At 48.9% G+C, this 20,442-nt stretch overlaps 1 protein-coding gene across 4 annotated transcripts in view; it reads right to left on the bottom strand.

Annotated features, from left to right (window-relative positions):
• The window catches only part of ASAP2 (ArfGAP with SH3 domain, ankyrin repeat and PH domain 2), a 148,608-nt gene that overhangs the window by 33,165 nt on the left and 95,001 nt on the right, over nucleotides 1-20,442 (bottom strand). For all 4 annotated transcript variants that reach the window (XM_074341634.1, XM_074341632.1, XM_074341631.1 and 1 more), the window contains exons 10-15: nucleotides 13,818-13,921; nucleotides 13,654-13,723; nucleotides 8,383-8,470; nucleotides 4,398-4,446; nucleotides 4,152-4,318; nucleotides 1,867-2,000 (exon numbers count right to left, since the gene is read on the bottom strand). In XM_074341634.1, the coding sequence (XP_074197735.1) occupies nucleotides 1,867-2,000; nucleotides 4,152-4,318; nucleotides 4,398-4,446; nucleotides 8,383-8,470; nucleotides 13,654-13,723; nucleotides 13,818-13,921 (612 nt within the window). The remainder of the gene's footprint in view (nucleotides 1-1,866; nucleotides 2,001-4,151; nucleotides 4,319-4,397; nucleotides 4,447-8,382; nucleotides 8,471-13,653; nucleotides 13,724-13,817; nucleotides 13,922-20,442) is intronic.

Genomic DNA, 20,442 nt, shown 5'->3' with positions numbered 1-20,442 from the left:
ACTCATAACTTCCTACTTTCCTACATCTTACTATTTTCCACGTCTCGAAGTTACGATCACTGCATTTGTGGTGAACTTACCACATAACACGTGCTAGGAAACCTCTCTTTCCCACGGCAGGCTCAGTAATTCACACTGCGGCGCAAAAATGGTCACGGTGGGATTACTTACGTCCCGTGACTGGGCAGACTACAAAGCAGGGCTTTTTTCCCTCCCAGAGAGCTGGCTGTTGAACATTCACTGGGGATGAAGATGGGGGATGAGGAGGGACAGCAGTGGCGTTTAAATGCTTCCCACAGGGTGAGACAACCCACCGCAAAGGTCAGCTTGCATCCCAGGCTCCTCAAGGGCTAAGAGCGTGGGCTCTGAAATCAGATCAAAGAGGCCCCCAGCCCAGATCCGGTGCTTTGATAACTCCATAGCCTTAGTCTTGCCAAACATTCGAAGCTCAGTTCCTCCTTTGTACAGGGGCACAGTACATCCCCCGTCACAGGGCTGGGGTGAGGAATGAATGAGCTAAAACACATAAAACTCTCTGCAAAGTGCCTCGCCCACAATCAGCAGCGATCACTTCCACACACACCACTTAACACGTCCCACTGTTTTGAAAAACCAGTAGGGGAGCACCGTAGCTGCCCCAGTTTGCCGGTGCTCACCAAGAAGAAGTCTGTGCGTCTCTGAAAATATAGTGACAACTTCAAATCTACACCACCATCAGTCACCCAGGACACCGCTTGTATACACACAGCTCCGTGACGGAGGCTGGACGGAAGATGACGTTAACTGTAACCGCAGCGTGTAACCAGGGACGTAATGCCTGGATCCTGCTGAGGCCAGCTGAGTTCTGAACTTGAAGTAACCAGGGAGGTTGCTAACTGGGCTACCAGAATCCACTCTAGTTTCTCCCAGCTTTGTCCTTCAAGACCGTGAAGGAATTCCTTGGAGAGACTGGAAAGATTGGAGGAGACGGTTCTAAGTGCATTCCCAGTTCAGACACGCGGGATCCGGAGTAGTCAGCCGTAAGCTGTTCGGCCTCTGGAGAGGTCTATTGACCACAACCACTGATCTTCTGTCAAGACTATTGCTCTTGACATGAAAATCAGTGGCAATCGATATCCACTTAATATTTACTGTCCAAGGCTCAGCTACCTCTAGAGAGAATATCAAACACTGCTTTCTAACCAGCAGTTACAGACTTTGAAAACCGTCCAAAGCGCTCGTGTTTTAGGGGCCCGAAAGCACGGCCGAGGTGTGATGTGCTTGCTTCTCATGGGGCCACGGTCTCGACGCTCTGAAAGCCACTTCACAGAAAATGCCGCAATTGCCTAATATCAATCTGCATTGCATGGCTTACGTGTTATCACTGAACTGAGAATAAGAGACTTTTTAGAAATAAAGGCAGGAAAAAGCAAAGACCAATCTCTCCCCGAAAAGGCGACAATAAGGGGCGGGGTATACCGGAGGCTCGAGCCAGGTGGTGACCGCAGACTTGGAGGAAATCGGCTGATGACTCAGGGAGGAGTCCTTCCCTGTCTCCGTGCTTGGGCGTGCGCACCACTTGGTGACTGGAGTGTGCTGGACTCTGCCACCAACTTGTTCCAGAATCTTACATCAGTTTCCATGCCCCTTTTTGAGTTTACTTCACTTGATTCATTGCAAAGAATGAAGCTTTGCAACCCTTACCGGCTAGGAGCTGAGGAGGAGGAGCTGCCAGTAAGTTTCTCACTGCCCAGACTCACCTGGCAAATACCAACAGCTACCGGCCCAGTGGAATTTTAAGTAACCAAAATGGACTCCAGGGCCAAAATTAAAACTTAGCTCTCAACTCATTTGTTTTCACTCTGAAATCAAGGATCTGAGACTTACCAGCAGCTCTGATGTTCCTAAGACATCTAACGTCAGGGACTGCATCCTTGAGTAGTGAACCCCCAGCTCTCGGTGGATTCCAGAACACTCGATGCAGGTCAGGATGCCCAGATTGGTGGAAAGCCATGTAGGGTCTGCCAAAGAGAACAGGGAAGATTGGAGCTGGTAAGAAGAGGGCCAGGGTCAGATTTTTTCTCACAGTTACTGACCATGGAGTTTTGATTCATCGTGAGCATTGTTTTGATCCTAGATGCAGTAGGAACCCTCGTTCATCAATTACCACGGAGTTACACACATATGTACGTATCTGTCCTCCCTCCCCTTCCTACGGCTCCACCTGTCCATCCTTCCATTCACTTACCAAGGACTCTCAAGGGACGGGGCTGTGAGCACAAGAATAAACGGGACACAGCGCCCTCTAGTGGCCACTGGTCTTTGGACACCGACCACTCCCATCACCAACCTGGTTGTACCAGCCAAGGGAAGCGAGAGGAACGGCGTCTGCCAGTCTAGTACTACATGGGGAACAGTCTTAACACGCACTCGCCTGTATGTTCCCAAAGATGCTGATAATACCGACAGAGAACACGCCCTACACGCTGATGCTGAAAGTGATGTGCCGAAGTTCTGTGTTCAGCAGTTTGGTAGCAGCAGTAATAGCTCGAATTGTCAGAGCTTCAGAAATTGCAGGTGCTTCCATATAATACCTCATTTAGTGCAGGCAAGAGCGCCTGGAGGCGAACAGGGCAGGTGTCTTCACAACTGTGCTCAGAAAGGTGAAGGGTCTTGCTCGAGGCTGTGGAGCTGCACTGCAGCCCTGCCTCCTTGCATGCACTGCCTGTTTTCTTACTCACTGACGCATCCTACCATGTGCCAAGCACATAGTAGGTACTCAATAAATGCTTGACAGATGAATGCTGAATTTACTGAACACAGGGAATACAAAAGAAAACACACTTGGGCATGTGATCACAGTCCAGAAGTACAAATCTCTTTAGAATTACTAGTTCCCTCAGAAACTCATAGCAAGTCAATACTGCAACTGTAGTCACTAGTTAATTGTGAAGTTATTTTTTAAATGTTCAAGTTACAAAAGTTTTATTCAAGTTAGGAAATAATTCTGGGCACCAGGGATTTTTCACTTCACTAGACCTTTTCTACTGTATCGACTGTGTCATGCTTTTGGTAGGTACAAGTGTACATTTTTACATCACCTGCATAGTCTTAGCATTTTAAAACAAAGATGTCATAGCTCTGACTTCTCTCTCAGAGTGTTTTAAAAGTCCAAGCACTACACTGTGCTCATCTAAGAAAAAGCAGGATTCACGACCCCCGCCATCACCTCATCTCCTGCCAGAGACGTGTTTTAATGGTCCAAGACCCCATGAAGTAATTCCTCAAATTATCCCCAAATACAGCCTCCAGGGAAACAGAAACACCGTGGCATTCCTCAACTTCTACTCGATTTCTGTGGTGTTTGTTTTGAGTAGAAATTGTCACAGAATTAGAGGAATGAAAAGGTAAACGACCATCCTAACTACGCCACAACCTTTCTCATTTTACAAATGCTCAGAAAACAGTACTCTCCAGCTCCCCTGACCCCGCCCCCATAGCATTCCATCTTAATGACAAACATAAGTCAACTCCTTAAACTTTTCAAATGACTGGTGTTAAAATCTATAAAGATACTCTGGGTCCATTAAAAAGGAAGCCCCAGTAGGCTTCATCAAAACACAGAAAGAAAACATCTCATTTCACAGAATGTGGTAGCTGGAAGGGGCCCCCAGAACAATCCCAACTGGCTCCTTCACTTTCCAGACAGGAAAACTGACATCTAACAAAGTAAGTGGCTCTTCCAGGTCACAGACGAGACAGTGGCTTAAAGCTGCTGCAGGTGTCCCACAGAGCTGTACAGAGGAGGGCGGATTAAACCCCGGAAAGAGCTGCAGCCTCCGGGGCTAACGTAATGACCGGATGACCGTGACTTCACCTCGCTGGGCGCTCTGTTTTCATTTCTCAGAAAGCACTGAAATCGTTTCAGCTCTGTCGTGCCCCTTCACACAGCCCTGTTCTGAGGGCCTGGAGGCAAGCATCTTCCCACCCTGTCCCCCATGCAGTCTGCACACAGCTCAGTAAGCATTTGTGCGATGGGGCGAGCTCAGGCTGGGCTGCACTGAACTCTGTGTCTGAAATGACAGGGAAAATCAATGAATGGATTCTGTGAATCGGAACAGGATTTAAATGTCCTAGAGCTGGCGGGGGTAGGGTGGGGGTGGCTGGGTCACCTGGTGCCCCGCAGTCACAACACACGTCATTGCCCGTCATCCTCTGGACCTCAGAGATGATCTCCTTTGTCAGTTCCTGGACTATGTTGTTTTCTCCCGTATTGTCATCGCCCTTAAAGGCATTGTTTAAAGCTTCTTCCTTGCTGTTCTGCAGCACAGACATCCATCTAGAAAAGTAACAGTCACGCTGTGTTAGATCCCAAGGACAACTGCTGAGGCCCAAGGTCCCACCTGCCAATGACTTACATTTGACACTCCTGTTCATCCTCTGCTTGAAAGTGGTACGTCCTGTCATCTGCACGGGGAAGAGAGGTTTCATCGATTGTGAGCTTGGACAGTAATCCGCACGGTTTGTCATTAACCTCAGGGACAGCCCTAACTTCACTAGGAGGTCAATGATTTGTGTACAGTCAAGCCCTCCCTCCCGTCCTTCACGGGGGGCACGGGGACAAGGCTGGGGACTGTGGCTTTGTAATGCAAATCGGAGAGCCAGCTGGCTCCTTGGTTCAAGTCTAAAGCGATGCAGCCGAAGCTATTCAATGAAAACCATCACTACCCTTTCAAAAGCTTTTTTTTTTTAACTTGCTACAGAGTTGGCCCCCAAAAGTAATTGTTAAGGCCTTTTGAATGGTAAGGGCCTTTTCTAAGGTGTGTATCTTATAAGCTTTCTGGGATTCTTAGCCCCAAATGCATAATCTCTGTCCAATTGTGGGAAAGCATCAGAGAAGCCCAAACCAAGGAACACTGGACCAAAAAACTGATCAGCCATCTTCAAAAAAAGTATCAAGGTTATAAAAGACAAGGAAAGACACAGAACAGCTACAGACTGTAGGAGACTAGAATGAAGTAGCAGCAGCAATGTGGGGTCCTGGAGAGAAACCCAGAACAGAAAAAGGTAAAACTTGGGAAGATTCGTGGTCACCAAGCCTTGCAGCAATGTGAATTTCTGATTTTGACAGTTGCAGCTAAGGTTGGTACTATGTACTCAACAGTGTCGGATAAGCTGTGCTAAGATACCAGTATTAGGGGGACTTGGATGAAGGAGGTACAGAATTTCTGTTTACAATCAGTCCAAAAACAAAGTAAAAAAGAAAATTAAATTTAAAAAACAGAAAAAAAGAGAGACGATTCACTGTCTCCAGATGCAGTGACAAGCAGTGACTGCTCTTGGGGTGCACACTTCACATCTGTGCCCCTCAAAATGGGCAAACACATCATCTTCTAATCGCGGTTTTAGAACTCCTTGCAAGCACTTCGGTTCTTAGAATAATTCCTGGTGAGCTGACCGGGAGGAGGCTGAGGCCCAGAGAGATGAAGGGGCAAAAACAAACACACCCAGTGGCAGAGGGGTCAGGTTTTCTCTGGGATCCAAACATGAGACTGAGCCGAGCTGAACCGCTGGGAGGTGTTGCAACCAGATCCTGGAAGAGAGTGATCGCTCTCCCTGCTCCCACCTCTACCTGGTGTGCAGAGCTCACCTGGAGGAGGGCCGGGGTAGGGGCTGCGGTGCAGGCAGAGCCACTTCGCACACTAAGTGGATCTCAGAGTCCTCAGGGAGCCGTGACCATGGCAGGCTGTGCCAGAGGCTTGTGTCTGACATCAGCCCTAAAACCCTCCAAGTGTTCCCTGAGCCTCTCCATGGCCAGATCAGGCACAGATCAAGTAGATCAAGCAGAAAGAGGGGGGCGAGGGTGGGGGAGAAAAGTCACCCATTTCCTGTGGCTAATTCTCTGTTCTAACACGTGAACGCTGGAGAACCAGGGGAAATTCTCCGTGAAAGCTTCCAAATAAAAAAAGCACTCATATGGACACTTTAAAGATGCCTATAAACCAAGAACAGTTTCTAGCAGCTATTAGAGGGAGAAGAAAACCAAGAGGAGATGGCAGAGACGGTCAGAGCCCTGACGTGACAGTGTCCTGGGAAGGGCTGCTTCTCCGCCCCAGGTCTGGATCCAATTGGCCACAAACCCTCTGCGTGGATCCAGAAAGTCACCGACTGTCGGTGGGCCTGTCCTACTCAGGGGACTGGCCTGGATCACCTCCAAGTTCTCCACACCTTCCACCAGGGGAGGCTAATTGCTCAGGACTGGAGTCTGCAAACAGTGGGGTCAATCTGAGGGCAAGAGGGTTGGACAGGGTCCCGGAAGGGCTGGCCTTGCCGCAGGGACGGCCCACCTGAGAAGCGAGGCCCGCTGGCTGCTTGATCAGAGCGGGGAACCCCTGCCTGCGGAAAGGACTGTGGAGGAGGATCCCGCGGGGAAATGACTGAGGCCAGCGGTCAGTCTGTTCCTCTTCTGGGCTCCCTGGTAAGCCCCAGATACCTGCACAGGGTGAGGGCCAGGAGGACAGGGTGGCCCGAGGGGCCTGGGAGACCCACACCTGAAACAGCATCTCGCTGCCTGCACCTGCAGCTTGACTTCTATTTCTCCAACCACCCGAATGTTTTAACAGCGCAAAGGCGACATGTGTCCCGGCAGCCTGGGCAGTCGGTGGAGTCAGACAGAGCTAGACCTGACCCCACGCCCCCACCTTCTTGGGACGCTCGTCAGATCAGGGCTCTCCTGCCCTGCAACGTGTTCCCTGATGGCTCCTGTGTGGGTCTGACTGGCTTTCACTTTTCTCCGTAACAACCCAAACCCACAGAGCACTGCCACAAAGCATCACCACCACAGACACTCCGAGGGGAGAAACACCTTTTGAAAACTAGCTGAGAATGAAACATGTGTAGGACAGGGATTCATTCTACCCAATGGAGGACATTGGGAAGAAGAAGAGATGAGAGCTTTTTTCAAAGATGTCAACGGACTCTGGCAAATTGACAGCAGTGCCTCAAATCAGACTCAGTGAGTCCTTCCAGGAATCAGAGGCTGGAGCCCTTTCTGCAGGTACTATGTATTAGGATTATGTACTGGCCACTGGAGCAAAGGACACTGACGGAACCTGGACAAACGTCCGCTTGCCAGAGCGCACACCCGTCACCAGATTACACAGAACCACCATCCGTGCATCTGGGGGACGTGGTGACTCCTGCTCGGTCAGCTGTTAGGCGAGCTCACCACCGGCTGGTCCTCCTCTGTGCCTGGCCAGCTGTTGAAACGTGCAGGTTGGGGAATGCTTTGGACTTGTTTACAAGCATGAAATAAATGCTTCTGCACACATGGTCTCTAACGGGGGCCCCCACAAGGGGTGCTGGAGTGACTGGGGCAGAAGAAGGAGGGCTGGCACCCACCTCCACGCATGCAGAACCCAGTCAGGCTTGGTTAACTACATGCCATCAGCTCCCGGAGGGTCACCCACTACTTCTCATGGGTTACTGCTTCAGAAAATGGAAAGGCCTCAAGCTCTCTGAGTGTCCCCAGCCACTGGCTGACATCAGAGTGCACCATTCTCTCCCTTTTACTGTAACTTTTTATTGCCATCTAAGGGTAGATAATCCCAGCCGTGATCACATTTTAAACTGCGGTCAATTCTCATTTCACACTGTCCTGAATGAGTGAAGGATCTGAGAGCGAGCTTTGGGGAGGAGGTAAAGGAACCAGTGGGCCTGACTAGACTGAGTGGGGCCCGGGGCTGGGAAGAGGATACGGTCAATTTTTATTTTACAGATCCGTCTAGAATCTGTAGAACAGAACAAACCCAAACCCTTCCCACACACCACACAGCTCAACATCCTCCCGCAGCTCGGAAACCACCGTGGGCCTCCATCTCCCCACCTCGCAAGGCGGACACGGTAATCACTCCCGCACAAGTCTGCTGCGTGCACTTCACTGACAGTAAGCACCGCCCACCCGCAGCAGTCCAGTCCAGCCCACGTCTGAAGGAGCAGCCATCTCCTGCTCGGGGACACTGAGGCAGATACAACGGCACCATCTTCCCAAAATGCGTGGTCTGGAGTTTTTCTCTATAAAAGAACTCTTGTGCCCTAATCCCTAGTGATGGCCTTTGAAAGGGAGCTGGCCCCTTCCTTCCCCCTGACTGTAGCCCTGCCACCTAGAACTGCCAAGACCAAACCCACGAGTGGGGCAGGGCTGTCCTCGGAGTCAAGTCCTCCACTGCAGAGACCGACACGCAGACAATTCTGAGCGGGAAGGGAAAGCATGCAGTCACCCAAAATAAAGGCATTTCTCTTTGAGAACTGATTCTTCAAAATGCACTGTTTGAAATGGGGTTGATGCCCTAGAAGAGTTTAAAATAATCTCTCTGCGGGAGAGCGTCTGAGAAATAAACTCACGTGAAATTAGGTCAAAACACTTCTTTTCCTCGGGGTTGGTCTTCACTTGGCAGGTTAACAGGTTGAGCTTGGCAGGAGGCCGGTTAGCCTGTTGGAAGACAAAAACCGGAGATGGGTCGGAAGGAATGGGAAATCACGGGATCACTTCTTGTTAAATACAGCAGGGACAGGTTTGCAAAGACAGCTTTCTGAAGGCAGATTTTATGTAGAAGGCATGACAGAGGCACAGGGTGTCCCCAGGGTCTCAGCTCCCAGGGGTCCCTGCATGGGACACCTAGGGGCCCACGTGCCCACCTGGACAGGGGACAAGTGATGCTGGTCCCTGAGATCAAAATGCTCCCTGGCTACAGCTCTGAGACATTCTGTCCTGACCAGCTGGGAACACAGGCACCAAGTTCAGTTTCTGGTGATCTCAGAAATGTTTTCCTGAGTGTCAACACTCACCTTCAGGGAAGCTAATCTCACAGCACAGAAATGACAGAAAAATTATTTTCCCTACTTTCTGAAATAATGACAAATGATAAATTCGTAAGCCTTAACGCCAACAATCCGTCAATTCAGTTTCAACGAACCCCACCTCATTCACACGCACATCCCCCAGCTCCGCTGACCCTGCCTCCACACACAGTGGTAATAAGAGATCATGATACGTTTGCGTCAGAGACATGCCAAAAATGGCTATTTCATGACCATTTCAAAAACTATCACAACTAGTCCAAAAAAGCAAAGAGGGTAAGAAGATAATTTCAGGGAAAAAAAATTCTGAATGGCAAAATGCCTCTCAGAAATCTTAGCGAAATCTTGGTGAAATCTTCAAATATGAATGGCTTGTCTTACCCACCCACCAAGTGGCTGGAGACCAAATAAAATGCCTAAGACTACAGTCACTCGTTTATCCCTTCCCGTGGCCACCAGCCATGTCAAGAAATTGTAAAAGCTTGGATTTAGGATTCATTGAGATACACGCAGATCTGCATTTAAAGACCCCTCTCTGCTGAGCTCACAGAGTCAGGGTGAGGGAGCGTGGCCTCCATTGCAACAGGACTGAGATCCTTGCAGCGTGAACAATTCGGGTTTGACAAAAGGAACTTGGGATAAACAGGGCTGTACTGGGCTCTCCTGGTTCGTGGCTGCGCTGACCCCATCGCTTACATGGAAACCACCGGGTATTCTCCACAGCCTGGAGATCCTAACAGACTCCCCAGATCATCAGAAACCAGTATTCGAAGACTCTAAGCTCTGCCTGATCCCGCAGACCTTGACAATTCCAAGTGAAAGCACTGTCAGTCCAATATTGGATCTTTATCAATAGAATGAACGGGCTCGTCCAGGAACCATTACTCCAAATGTATTTCTGTGGTAGGTATTTCTGTGGTAGAAGCCCACGCCATAGATGCAACCGAGCACTTTATCAAGGTGTTTGTCCCATAAAAAGTACATGTCTATTCGGTTACCTCTTGAGGTCACACAACTATGCAGGTGCCTTTGCTGGTGGCCGCTGAGACTCAAGACACCGGAGCAGTAGGAGTTGGTGCACTTTGGTAAACACAGAAACACTTTCACGGGACAAGAAGAGGGTTTTGAATAATCGCAGCCACCTTTCCCCCCGGCTGCTGCCGCCGCCATCCCATTATGCACCTGCATGAGGCACACACTGTTCTAGCATGTTTAATGAATTAACTCATTTCATTCTCTTAACTGCACACTGAGGTAGGAACTACTCCAAATTTATAGATAAAGAGACTGGCTGCAATAGGTTAAAAAATTTGAGCTTATACAGCTTGGGGGCAGTGAAGCCAATATTTGAACGAGCCAGCCTGGCCCCAGGGCCCAAGCTCCTAACGGCCAGTCCCTTGGGCCCTCAGCATGGCCCTCAGAAAGCAGCCACCTCCTGGGTTATCTCTAAGCATCTTGTCCTGCAGCCAAGAGCCACACATCAGTGACTAGCACCCTCTCCCCCCCCCCTCTCCGACTTGTGGTTCTCTCCCTGTGCTGCTGGGAAAGTTGTTCATTCTCACCAAGACACAACTACCGTCAAAGACGGATTTCTTACTTCACAGCGTATGCACCGCAGGATATGGAGAAACATTCAGGGCCTATGAGTGAAGTAGGAAGAACGAGAAAAGAATAACTGTGGCTACTGTTCAAAGATGACAAGCGTGAAAATGTTCCAGAAAACACAGAAGCTGACCATCTTAAGCGGCTCTAAGTCCCACATGAGTCATTGTTTGCTACTGGCCTATTCAGATTAAGTATTAGCTGCCAGCAAAGCTGTAAGAAAAATTTACAGAAGAAAATTTCAAAATAGAGAACATTCTATCTGTTGAATTCCCTCCCTGCCACAGTTTGAGTTAAACGCTGTCATCATTTAAATTTAGCTACAGAACAGGTCTATCTAACTCATCGGGTACCGGTGTTCCTTGGGAGCCCAACTTGAGAATCCCCGGTTTGGAAGGATAGGAAACAGACCCGCCCCTCTGAGCGTTTGCCTCGGAGGCGTGGACTGCCAGTGAAGCTCCCATCTCAGTCAGGCCATTCAGTTTCCCATCAGTGTGTCAGGCTTTTAAAAGGAAGTTTGTATTTTTCTTTCCGCATGATTGATAATCATTTAAAAATTTTTTTTCAGATTGTGTAAGAACCAACAGACATTTCTTCCAGCTTAACACGGTCCCCAGCCTTTGGCAGTGTGGCAAAGCTATGAATTTGGCAAAGAGGATCCCTAATTAGAGTTATTTTGTCCCAAGAATCACTTCTTCCTGTGCCAGAAAACACAATAAGCCTTGGCTAACGGGGAATACCAACTTGGGCTTCCACTGAATTCACCCCAGATGTTACTGCTGTCCGTCTGCTAACACAGAATCCAACACTCTCATGTCCTAGAGGCTGCCAGCTTCCCGGGAGGAAACCGGCTTTCCTAACAGTGCAAACACACCCTGCACTTCCACGACTGAAAGACCCAATTCTTAGCCGAGTTCTGCCCTTAGATCCCCATTCACTTGCTTGAGTCTTGGAAAAAAACTGCCTTTTTTTTCCCTGATGGTAGATTAGCGTACTCAGGGAGATGCTGGCTAAGCAGGCAAGCTACACAAGGAGCCAAATCAAAACAAAACCAAACGAAAGGGCATCTCTCACCCCTCCCCCTTGGTAGAGGCTCATTTACAGCACAGTGTGCGATGCTCCAGAGATGCAGGGGCACTGGGGTGTCGGATGCTGCCCCCAGCACGCAGGACACTCAGGGGAAGGAGAGGGATGAGCTCCTCGTAGCGGAAAGGGAGCTGCCCCGGGAACCCAGCTGTTTCCCAGGGAAGGCGGAGGGACAGAGCCTCCACCGGCCCCTCCTCTGAGCTGGAGGCAATGGCCACTCCGGCCACTCCAGTCCCAGGGAGCTGGAGGGAGGAGGAGGCATCCAGAGAGTGGAGATTCGCTCCTCACCACCCTCAACCCCAGCACAACGCACTTCCTCAACACGCATGTGGTGTGACAAGCTGAGCCGTCAGTCTGCTGGGAAAGCTAGTTAGAACTGTACTATCTGCCAGCAACCGGGGCACCCCATCAACATTCAGACAAAAACATAAGCCTCCATGTCTTTCGAGAGGCAGCTTGAGCAATGGAAGTGATGAGAACCAAAGTTCACGCCGTCAGCAAAGGATTACCAGGCCTGCTTTCGTTTCTGTGGTGGAGGGGGAGCCAGGCTGGCTTGAGCCAAGGTCCTGGGTCTAGCGCAACACTTCAAGGAAGCAAATACATCAAATGACTTCACAGCTGTGAACAAGCATGAGATGAAACTCGGCCTGATTTCATGAGTAAGAGACAGTAAACCTGAGTTAAAACAAACAACCGAGTAGAAAACAATTCGAAAGCAAATCACAGACTCACAGGTGTTTAGAGCAGGAAGGGGGCCTGGCTTTCATCCAGTCTGACATCCGTGACTTTAAAGAGGAGAGGTGGTAAGCAAGCTGGCTTCCCTTAGTCTACAGCACTCGCACCCAGACACACACGCACACGGCTGCATGGAAAGAACGTTACAGCAGGATCCAAACCGCACGGCCCCGGGAGGGACGTGGTGTGTAAAGAAGGCCAGTGAAGGCTGGATTTTGGAAAAGAGAAATGACCTTTATTTGCTCAGACAGGAGATACATTCAATCCCCAAGGTCAGACGGCCCCAGAGACGACACTGGTACCTGCTGGTTGTACTGTCTCTGTCTTCCCACACAGAGTCGGCAGAAATGAAGGGACACCCCCCTCCCCACCCGTGGAACACGATCCACGCTGCAGTACCATCCGTCCCAGGTGGGGTTTTACTCTGCCGCCTTACTCCTAAGTACCCAGAAGGGCCGTTCCTTTGGAACCGCACTGAGCCATGACCTGTCCAGGGGCCTGAAAAGCTTGTCTGAGCTCCTGCCTGGCTCTGCCTTCCACAGAGGGAACTGGTGGGCCCAGGGGAAGGAAGAAGCAGACTGAGGCTCACCCCCACTACCGCCACCCACGGGGCTGAGGTCAGGGCCAGGCCTCCTGTCCAGGGCACAGAAATGCAGGCCACCATCAATGCTGATTCAAACAGCAACCAACTCAGCCTTCAGACATTTTCGAAAATGTCTACCAGCCGACGTGGCTTTCACAGGTTCCTGCTACGCCAGGTAAGGTGATAACATGCCTAGCGCCTCTGTGGAAAAGGGCTGTGTTAGTAACTGTGGTTACAGTCCTTGGTCTAAGAAAGCCAGATTAGTAAGCCATTTTATTGATTGGTTTTTCAATTGGTGCAACGTTCAGGGCTCAGTCCCCTGCATGGGCAGTTATACATGGGGTTGTAGAAAAAGAACTTTGTTAAGGCCGGGTGCAGTATGTCTATAATAAAATTACTGCAATCTCTCTTCTCTTGGATGTCTGGCTCCCAGAGTCCTGGCCACCTAAACTCTGTTCCCTTAATGGAAAAGCAGAAATCTTCCCAAGTGTGATGTTCAATTTCTGGAGACAAAGAAAGCTGGGGAACGGCTTGCTGCTTGTTTCCAGAAGTCACGGGCATCTAAATTCAGACCACCTGGCTCCTCGCATATTCCTGACTCTGCTCCTTAGTGAGCGAAAGACAGCAAGGTGTCCCTGACCAGGAGAGTGCAAATGAGGGGCAGGTACACCAAACCGGGGAGGAGCCCAAACAAGCTTTCCTCAGCAGGGAACATCTTTAAAAGGCATCCTTCGTGCCTCAGCACGCGCAGAGCCAAGTGAGTCCCCTCGGGGCCCTACCACCCGCCCCTAGAAGAAGATTATACTTACGGTGCCATGGGATATAGTCAGAAAACCATTTCTGACTGAGCATTTCCTCTTCTGCCACACTTTTCGGATCCTTACAGATAAATGGGGAAAAAAAGGAGAGTTCAGAAATTTTGGACACAGGCAATAACAAACACACTAAAATTCTAGCCGCGCCACCTACATACCCATCGCTTTTCTTGTAGAGGCTGCCATTCCGCTCGGTCCCGTGTTCCTTGTTTCCCTGAGGCTGATGTAAACTGTAGGCTGTGCTCTGGCGAAGTTGTGAATCCTGGAAATGGTCAAGATGTTGTTTTTGATCCCGCCTAGATTCCAATTTTTTAAAAAGCAGTACACAAAGAACACTTTTCCGCTAAATTTTTTTTAAAGAGAAATCTCCCCTCTTACCACACCAATAAAGACTAAAACACATATCCAGGAACTCATAAATGCCATTTAAAAGCACAGAGGAGGAAACGGCAAAAACCAGTATCCCCAAACTGGCCGAAAGGATGAGCCATTTGGAAGTTACGAGATTTTACTTATTTATGAGCCTTAAGTCCCTGAGAGTGGCAAGAAGCTCCTGGCTTGGCAACAGCAGCCCACGAGGAGGAAGGAAACCCGTGTGGGAAAAGGCAGGGCTTTCAAGCAAAAGACACAAAACAATGTTCTGCCTCATGCTTTAGGCAAGTTACTTGCATTCCCTGCCTCAGTTTCCTCCTGAGCAAACAAGATCTAGTAAGGACAGCGAATGCAGGAAGGCGTGAGTGGGACCAGGTGTGTGAACACCTGCTACATGACAGGCATGAGCAATATTCACTTCCTGACCCTGGCAATCCCAGCAGAGGCGCCATGGCCTTGACCCCAGCTGCCTCAGCCTCGGGGCAGACAGTCCACTTGGTCAGCTGAGAATCTGGTCAAGTCCACCACAACTGGGAAACTCCAGCCTCCAGCTTCTCGGGGGCAAAGACCATCAATGAATCCCCTGGACCTACGTCCAAGGTCTGGGATCCAAGACGTACTCCACTGGTGTTTAACAGATGATCCCAGAAGTGCCAGAGCCGGAAATTCTGGCAAAGGTAACAAAGGGGAGCAAAATGTGAACAAAGAGTTCACAGGTCACCCAGGCAGGGCTAAGCGCTGCCTCTGTCTGTCCCTGAGAGCCCCCACCCAGTCCTTTCATCACAGAAGGAAGAAAAACAGTGAAAGTAAGTGATCTGCTCAAGGCAGAGGTCTTGGAGCCAAGCGGAGGGTGGGAGGGAATTCTGCATCGCACTGATGTCCCTTCCACAGCACCACGTGCCCTCACCAGAGGACGCCCACGAACCCAGGGCCGGCCTCAGCTCCAGTGTCAAGCAGCTGGCCATCCCATGGGGAACCAAGCACCGCCCAAGCGGTGGAAGAACCAACACACGACAGTCACTGTGGTCTGAACCAAATATAAGGCTTGAGAAGTGAAGAGTCAAACAGACAAAACCATGGGAGACTCTGCAAGAGGTGAGTTTTAAAGATGAAGGCAAGAACTGGCAGAGGAGAAGGGGAGGGACACACACAGAGGAGGGAGCGGCGGCCATGGCCGCCACCCAGGGAAACAAGGACAAATGCAGCAGCTCAGACAAGGCGGGCCACTGGCTGCAGGGATGGGCAGGCTGGAGTCAGAGTCTAGACTCCATCTGAAAGCAGCAGCCGCCTGGACTCTTGGCAGCCTTAAGGAAAAGATTTCCAAAACGTAAGTTTTTAATTTGGATGAAGTCCAATTTATCTACTCTTTTTTTGTCATCTGTACTTCAGGTGTCACATCTAAGAAGTCATTGCTAATCTAAGAGCATGAAGATTTACATCTGTTTTCTTCTAAGAGTTTTATAGTTTTAGCTTTTACACTCAGGTCTCTGGTCCATTTTGAGTTAATCTTTGATCATGGTGTGAGGCAGGCGTTCCAAATTCACTCTTTTGCTTTGGTCAGCCAACTGACCCAGCATCATCTGTTGAAATGATGATTCTTTTCATTGAATTGTCTTAGTGCTTCTGTTGAAAATCAACTGGCCATAAACATAAGGGTTCATTTATGGACTCACTTTTATTTCACTGATCTATACGTTCATCCTTACGCTATGCCGCTGCCACACTGTCTTGATTATTACAGCACTGTGGTAAGTTTTGAATCATAAAGTGTGAGTCCTCTAACTTTGTTCTTCTTTTTCAAGATTGTTCTGGCTATTCTGGGTCCCTTGCATTTCCTTATGAATTCTGGAATCAGCTCATCAATTTCTGCAAAAATGCAGCTAGGATTCCGATAGGGTTAGCCCTGAATCTGTAGATCAGTTTGGGAAGTACTGTCATCCTAACAATATGAAATCTTCCAATCTATGAACATGGGCGATCTAGCACTGAATTTTTTAAACTCTAAAATATATATGGGATATCGTTGCAAAATTTTTTTTAAAAAAATCTTAATCTGCGAAATAAATAATGTGCTCGAGCATTCCATTACTGAACTGACAACAGAGCCCGAACAAGCAGACCCCAAATAGGAGCAATGTCCTTATTTTCCACAGGGAGTTCACGCAACACTCATGCCTCTGGACAACTAGGGAGAGCAGCTCATTCCCCGGGTGAGGATGCTCCCAGGTTCCACATTCTCTCCAAAGGGCAGCTCATACTAGCACCGGAAATTTGGAGCAAACCCAGCTTTAAACATCAACAGAAATGAATGCAGTGGAGGAGAAACAGAGAAATACTGTTCACCTGCATGAATCTCTGTGAAAGGCTAAAAATAAACCTGTCAAAAGACTAAATTACACAACCAAGGGATACATCTATTGATTTGCAAAGGAAAAAAAAACTGCACAAAATGGGTAGCGAAATCATGTGGCAACACCGCTAAAAGTGTTCATGCCAAGCATGTTAATCAAAACTCTTCACGGAAAAAAAAAAAAAACCAAAAGCTCTTCACAGGTCTTATGAACAGGGTAAAAGGACACTCTTCTTTCCAACAGAATCAGATCCTATGCCAGAGGCTAGGGAAGAAATTACTGCTTCGTTCTTCAGACAAGGCATTTCTTGAATTAAAAAATGCAAGCAAATCTGAAACTATAAATTTTAAAATTTAAAAGTAAGAGGAATATAATCTATTTAACATAAGATTGAATCTGCTTTAGAACTAATTATTTCAACATCTTCTAGGTGACCCAACAAAAACAGCCTTTCTTCACCTGTTTCATATAACACCTGATCCAGGGAAGGGGTAAAAAACGAAGCTGGCTCTTCCACACAATCAAGATGTCAATTTAATGGAGTATAATTCAAGAAAAAAGAGCCTTTCTTTCTGGGGAGAATCATCATCTAACAATACAGACAGGCAACTAGCTGGGGGGTCCACGATGCCCGGATTCTTGGAGACTCTGCAACGTACTCTGGGCTCCCCTGGGAGAGCCAAGGATGCCCCAAGACTTGACTGCGTGCGCCTCGCCACGTGCAGACTCTGTATGTCTGAAGCACGTAGGTTAAGTGGACATTCTATGGACCTGCAGAAAGCTCTCATAAAATCCTACAGACATCCACATATCCTCTGTCCAATGACATCCAGACAAGTTCTCAGATCCTATGGATATAGGTTTACCCATAACATCAGACGTATTCCCAAGCCCCCGAGCCCCCAGAGCATCGCAGACACTTTAACGTTTTCTATCCATGTCTCAGGAATTCTGTGCTCAGACAGTTACTGTGATGAATGGGTTACCAAGGACTCACCTCTGGATGCTTAAAGTTTCTCTGCCCAGGGAGGGCTGTGATGGCCAGTCACTCCCCACCTTCCCAAGCTGTGGCAGGTATGTCCACGGGAGCTGGAGTCTGTGCTAAGCAACCTCTAAGCCGTGGTCTAAGAACAGTGTTTCCAAATCTCATTACCACCTATTCTTCATTATTTCTGGGTAACTGTTTTAAAGATTCTACCTGACACAAGATATTACAGTCACACGATAGAGCCTGAAAAGAACAGTCCTGCCAGGAGCAGACCAGAGCTCAGGCCTGGCCCCAGCACTCCTGAGTGGGCCGCCGCAAGTGCACTCATCCTCTCTCAGACTCCAGTCGTAAACAAGGGCTTCCACCACCTGCCCCGCCACGCCACTGTGAGGATCACTGGTCACGCTCATAAAGTGCCTGGGAACACCTGAGGGGTCCAGCACGCAGGAAACGCCAGACCACAGAGAGCAGGTCCCTAACAAGGAGGGAGAGGACAGCTGGGGTGCTGACCAGGCACGGAAACCGGGACGTGCGTGTCATGGGAGACCTGAGTCACGAAGACAAGGTGCCAGATGACAAGCCAACAGAGAAGGGTCAAGTGGAACCCCTTGAGAAAAACCACCGCCCCCCCCCCATTATTGTTCAATGACCAAGAGGCGGGGAACTGGGCCCTCTTTGTTCACTGCTATATCGTCAGCATCTGGGAGCTCAGTATTTGTTGAATGAATGAATGAACCAATGCCAGTTTATTAAGTCAACGTGTTAACTGCTTTACAGAACTTATTCCTTAGATCTCATAACAACTCTCTGAAGTAGGCAATGTCGCTCCTATTTTACAGATGAAGAGGCCAAGGCATGGAGAAGTCAGAGAGTTCAATGTCATTCTGGCAGAAAGCGGAAGACCTAGGAATCAAATGGTAAGACACCTGCTCTTCCGCTCAGCTAGACAGCGAGCTACCCAGGCACGCTTCCTGCCCCAGTCAGGAGCTGGCCTGCCTGTCCCCACCCGCTGGGACTCTACTAACTCTGAATCATGCCCCAAACCCTCCCTCCTGACACACACCTGCCTACTGCAAGCCGGAGTGACACCCGTTCTTGGAGCTGACCTCAGAGCTCTCTCCACACTGGACTGCACTCACTTCTCCTTCAAGACCGGGAGACTTTAGGAGGTTAGAACCATATCTGCCTTGTTCTGGTGTGTCTGTGCAATGCCTGGCTGAGAGTGACCGCTGAGAACATGGCAGTCGAATGTGTGAATCCACAAACAAGTCTTCCACCCAAGCAGAACTGAAGGCCAGTCCTAGGCTACCCAGGGCTTGGCAGGAGAGGCAGGGAGGCGGACACCTGGCCCTAGGGTAGTGACTAAGGCCAGCTTTGGACATGATAGGACGTGCCAGTCCAGACCGGAAAAGCAGAGCGAGGAGAAAATTACGACTGTGATGGTGCTCCACTGCTTGGACAGCACCTCTATTCCACCACATCCCACTAGACAAGGACGCTTTCAGAGGGGGAAGCAAAGCTCACAAGAAGAGAGAGACCACACCTGAGATCTCCAAAGTGGAAACACCATTGTGGTTTCAGCACTTACACCTACCAAGGCCACCCCCCCAGAGCCTGAATCCTCCTGCAGCGGCACAAGCCTGGGTTCCCAACATCAAACAGCAGAGGATCCTCCGGCACCACAGGGGGAACCTGTCCCGGCAGAATCCCCACTGAGGTGGACGCTCATGGGATGCGGAAGGCAGGAGAAGGGAAGGCTCGCAGGGATAAGGTTCATGCAAGATGAGCAGTACTGAAGGGTTTTGACTTGCTAGAAGGAAGGGATCTTTTCCAAATGTTAAAACCACGATGGATATAGAGGTGTTCACTGTACAATTTTTCAATCTTTTTGTAAGTCTGAAACTTCACAAAATAAAATAATAGATAAATCAAACAGTAGCATCCTCTTCACAGAGAGCAGAAATATTAAGAACAAAGTAGGACATGAATGATCTGGAGGTGTCGGGGCACTGAAATCATAATGACAGGACTCCTTTCCAAAGTGGAGCTGAGGGAGACAGAGAAGCAACCCCAAGCCCCCATGTGTAATGGACACGTGCTTTACTTAGACCGGACGATTGACAGTTAAGATTTGTAGGAAGAAAACAGGAGTAGCTCCACCAACCATCAGTGCAGTTTCCCTGGGACATGTTACCTAATTTTTATGGACTGTAATTATGTAGTTAGATTTAGAAATTTTTAATAACACTGAATAAAACCCATCAACACTTTCAGTTTTCTATGTCACAGATGAGAATCCAAAAACAAGGAATGTGAGCTGAACAACAATGCCCAGATGTTCAGTTCTCATAATTGGAAGGACCCCGGTCGTAAAAAGTATTTTAAAATAGGTAAAATTTAACTTACACACATTGGCTTACTACTTGTGATTGTGTTCACAGACTGTCCCATTTACAGAATACCATCATCAAAAAGCAATGCAGGGTGTGATACACAGAAAACACGACTCATTCACAACCAGGAAATCGGTGAATTTGCTCTCTGGACATAGAGCCGAAGGAGAGCAGTAAAGAAGATGCACGTGACCTGTCTGCGCAATCCAGGGCAGACGGGCCGGTAAACAGAAAACACAGAAACAGCAAACCATATAAGACTTCTGGTCTATGCTGGTAAATCTGTTACACTTTCAGCAAAGCTATAAATAACCAGCTTTCTGACAACAGCCAGTTTTCCCAAACCGCCTCCTTCTGCACAGCCAAAGCAAACATGGCCCTTGCACTGTGCCCAGAGGCTACTGAACGCCAACATCTGCTCTCTTGTGTTTCTAACCTGAGCTCTGCTTCACGTGTTTGATCCTCCTCCTCCTCGGACAAGAGCCCAATGGAGAGCTGGCTGCCTTGGTGGCATTCTGGTTCCCACATTAGTGCTGCCTCTTCTGGTCACAATCAGGCCACTATATTCTCCATACTCTGAGTTCTTTTTTCTTCTTTTTTTCTTTTCCTCCTTTTATTCCATGTTTGAGAATATCAAAGTGTCAGGACCTATATTCTCTAGACTGGGAGGAAGTTCCCG

This window comes from Camelus bactrianus, chromosome 15, assembly GCF_048773025.1.
Source record: "Camelus bactrianus isolate YW-2024 breed Bactrian camel chromosome 15, ASM4877302v1, whole genome shotgun sequence".
Classification (NCBI taxonomy): domain Eukaryota; kingdom Metazoa; phylum Chordata; class Mammalia; order Artiodactyla; family Camelidae; genus Camelus; species Camelus bactrianus.
Note: the sequence above shows the minus strand (reverse complement) of the source record. Positions and strands in the feature narration are given on the sequence as shown.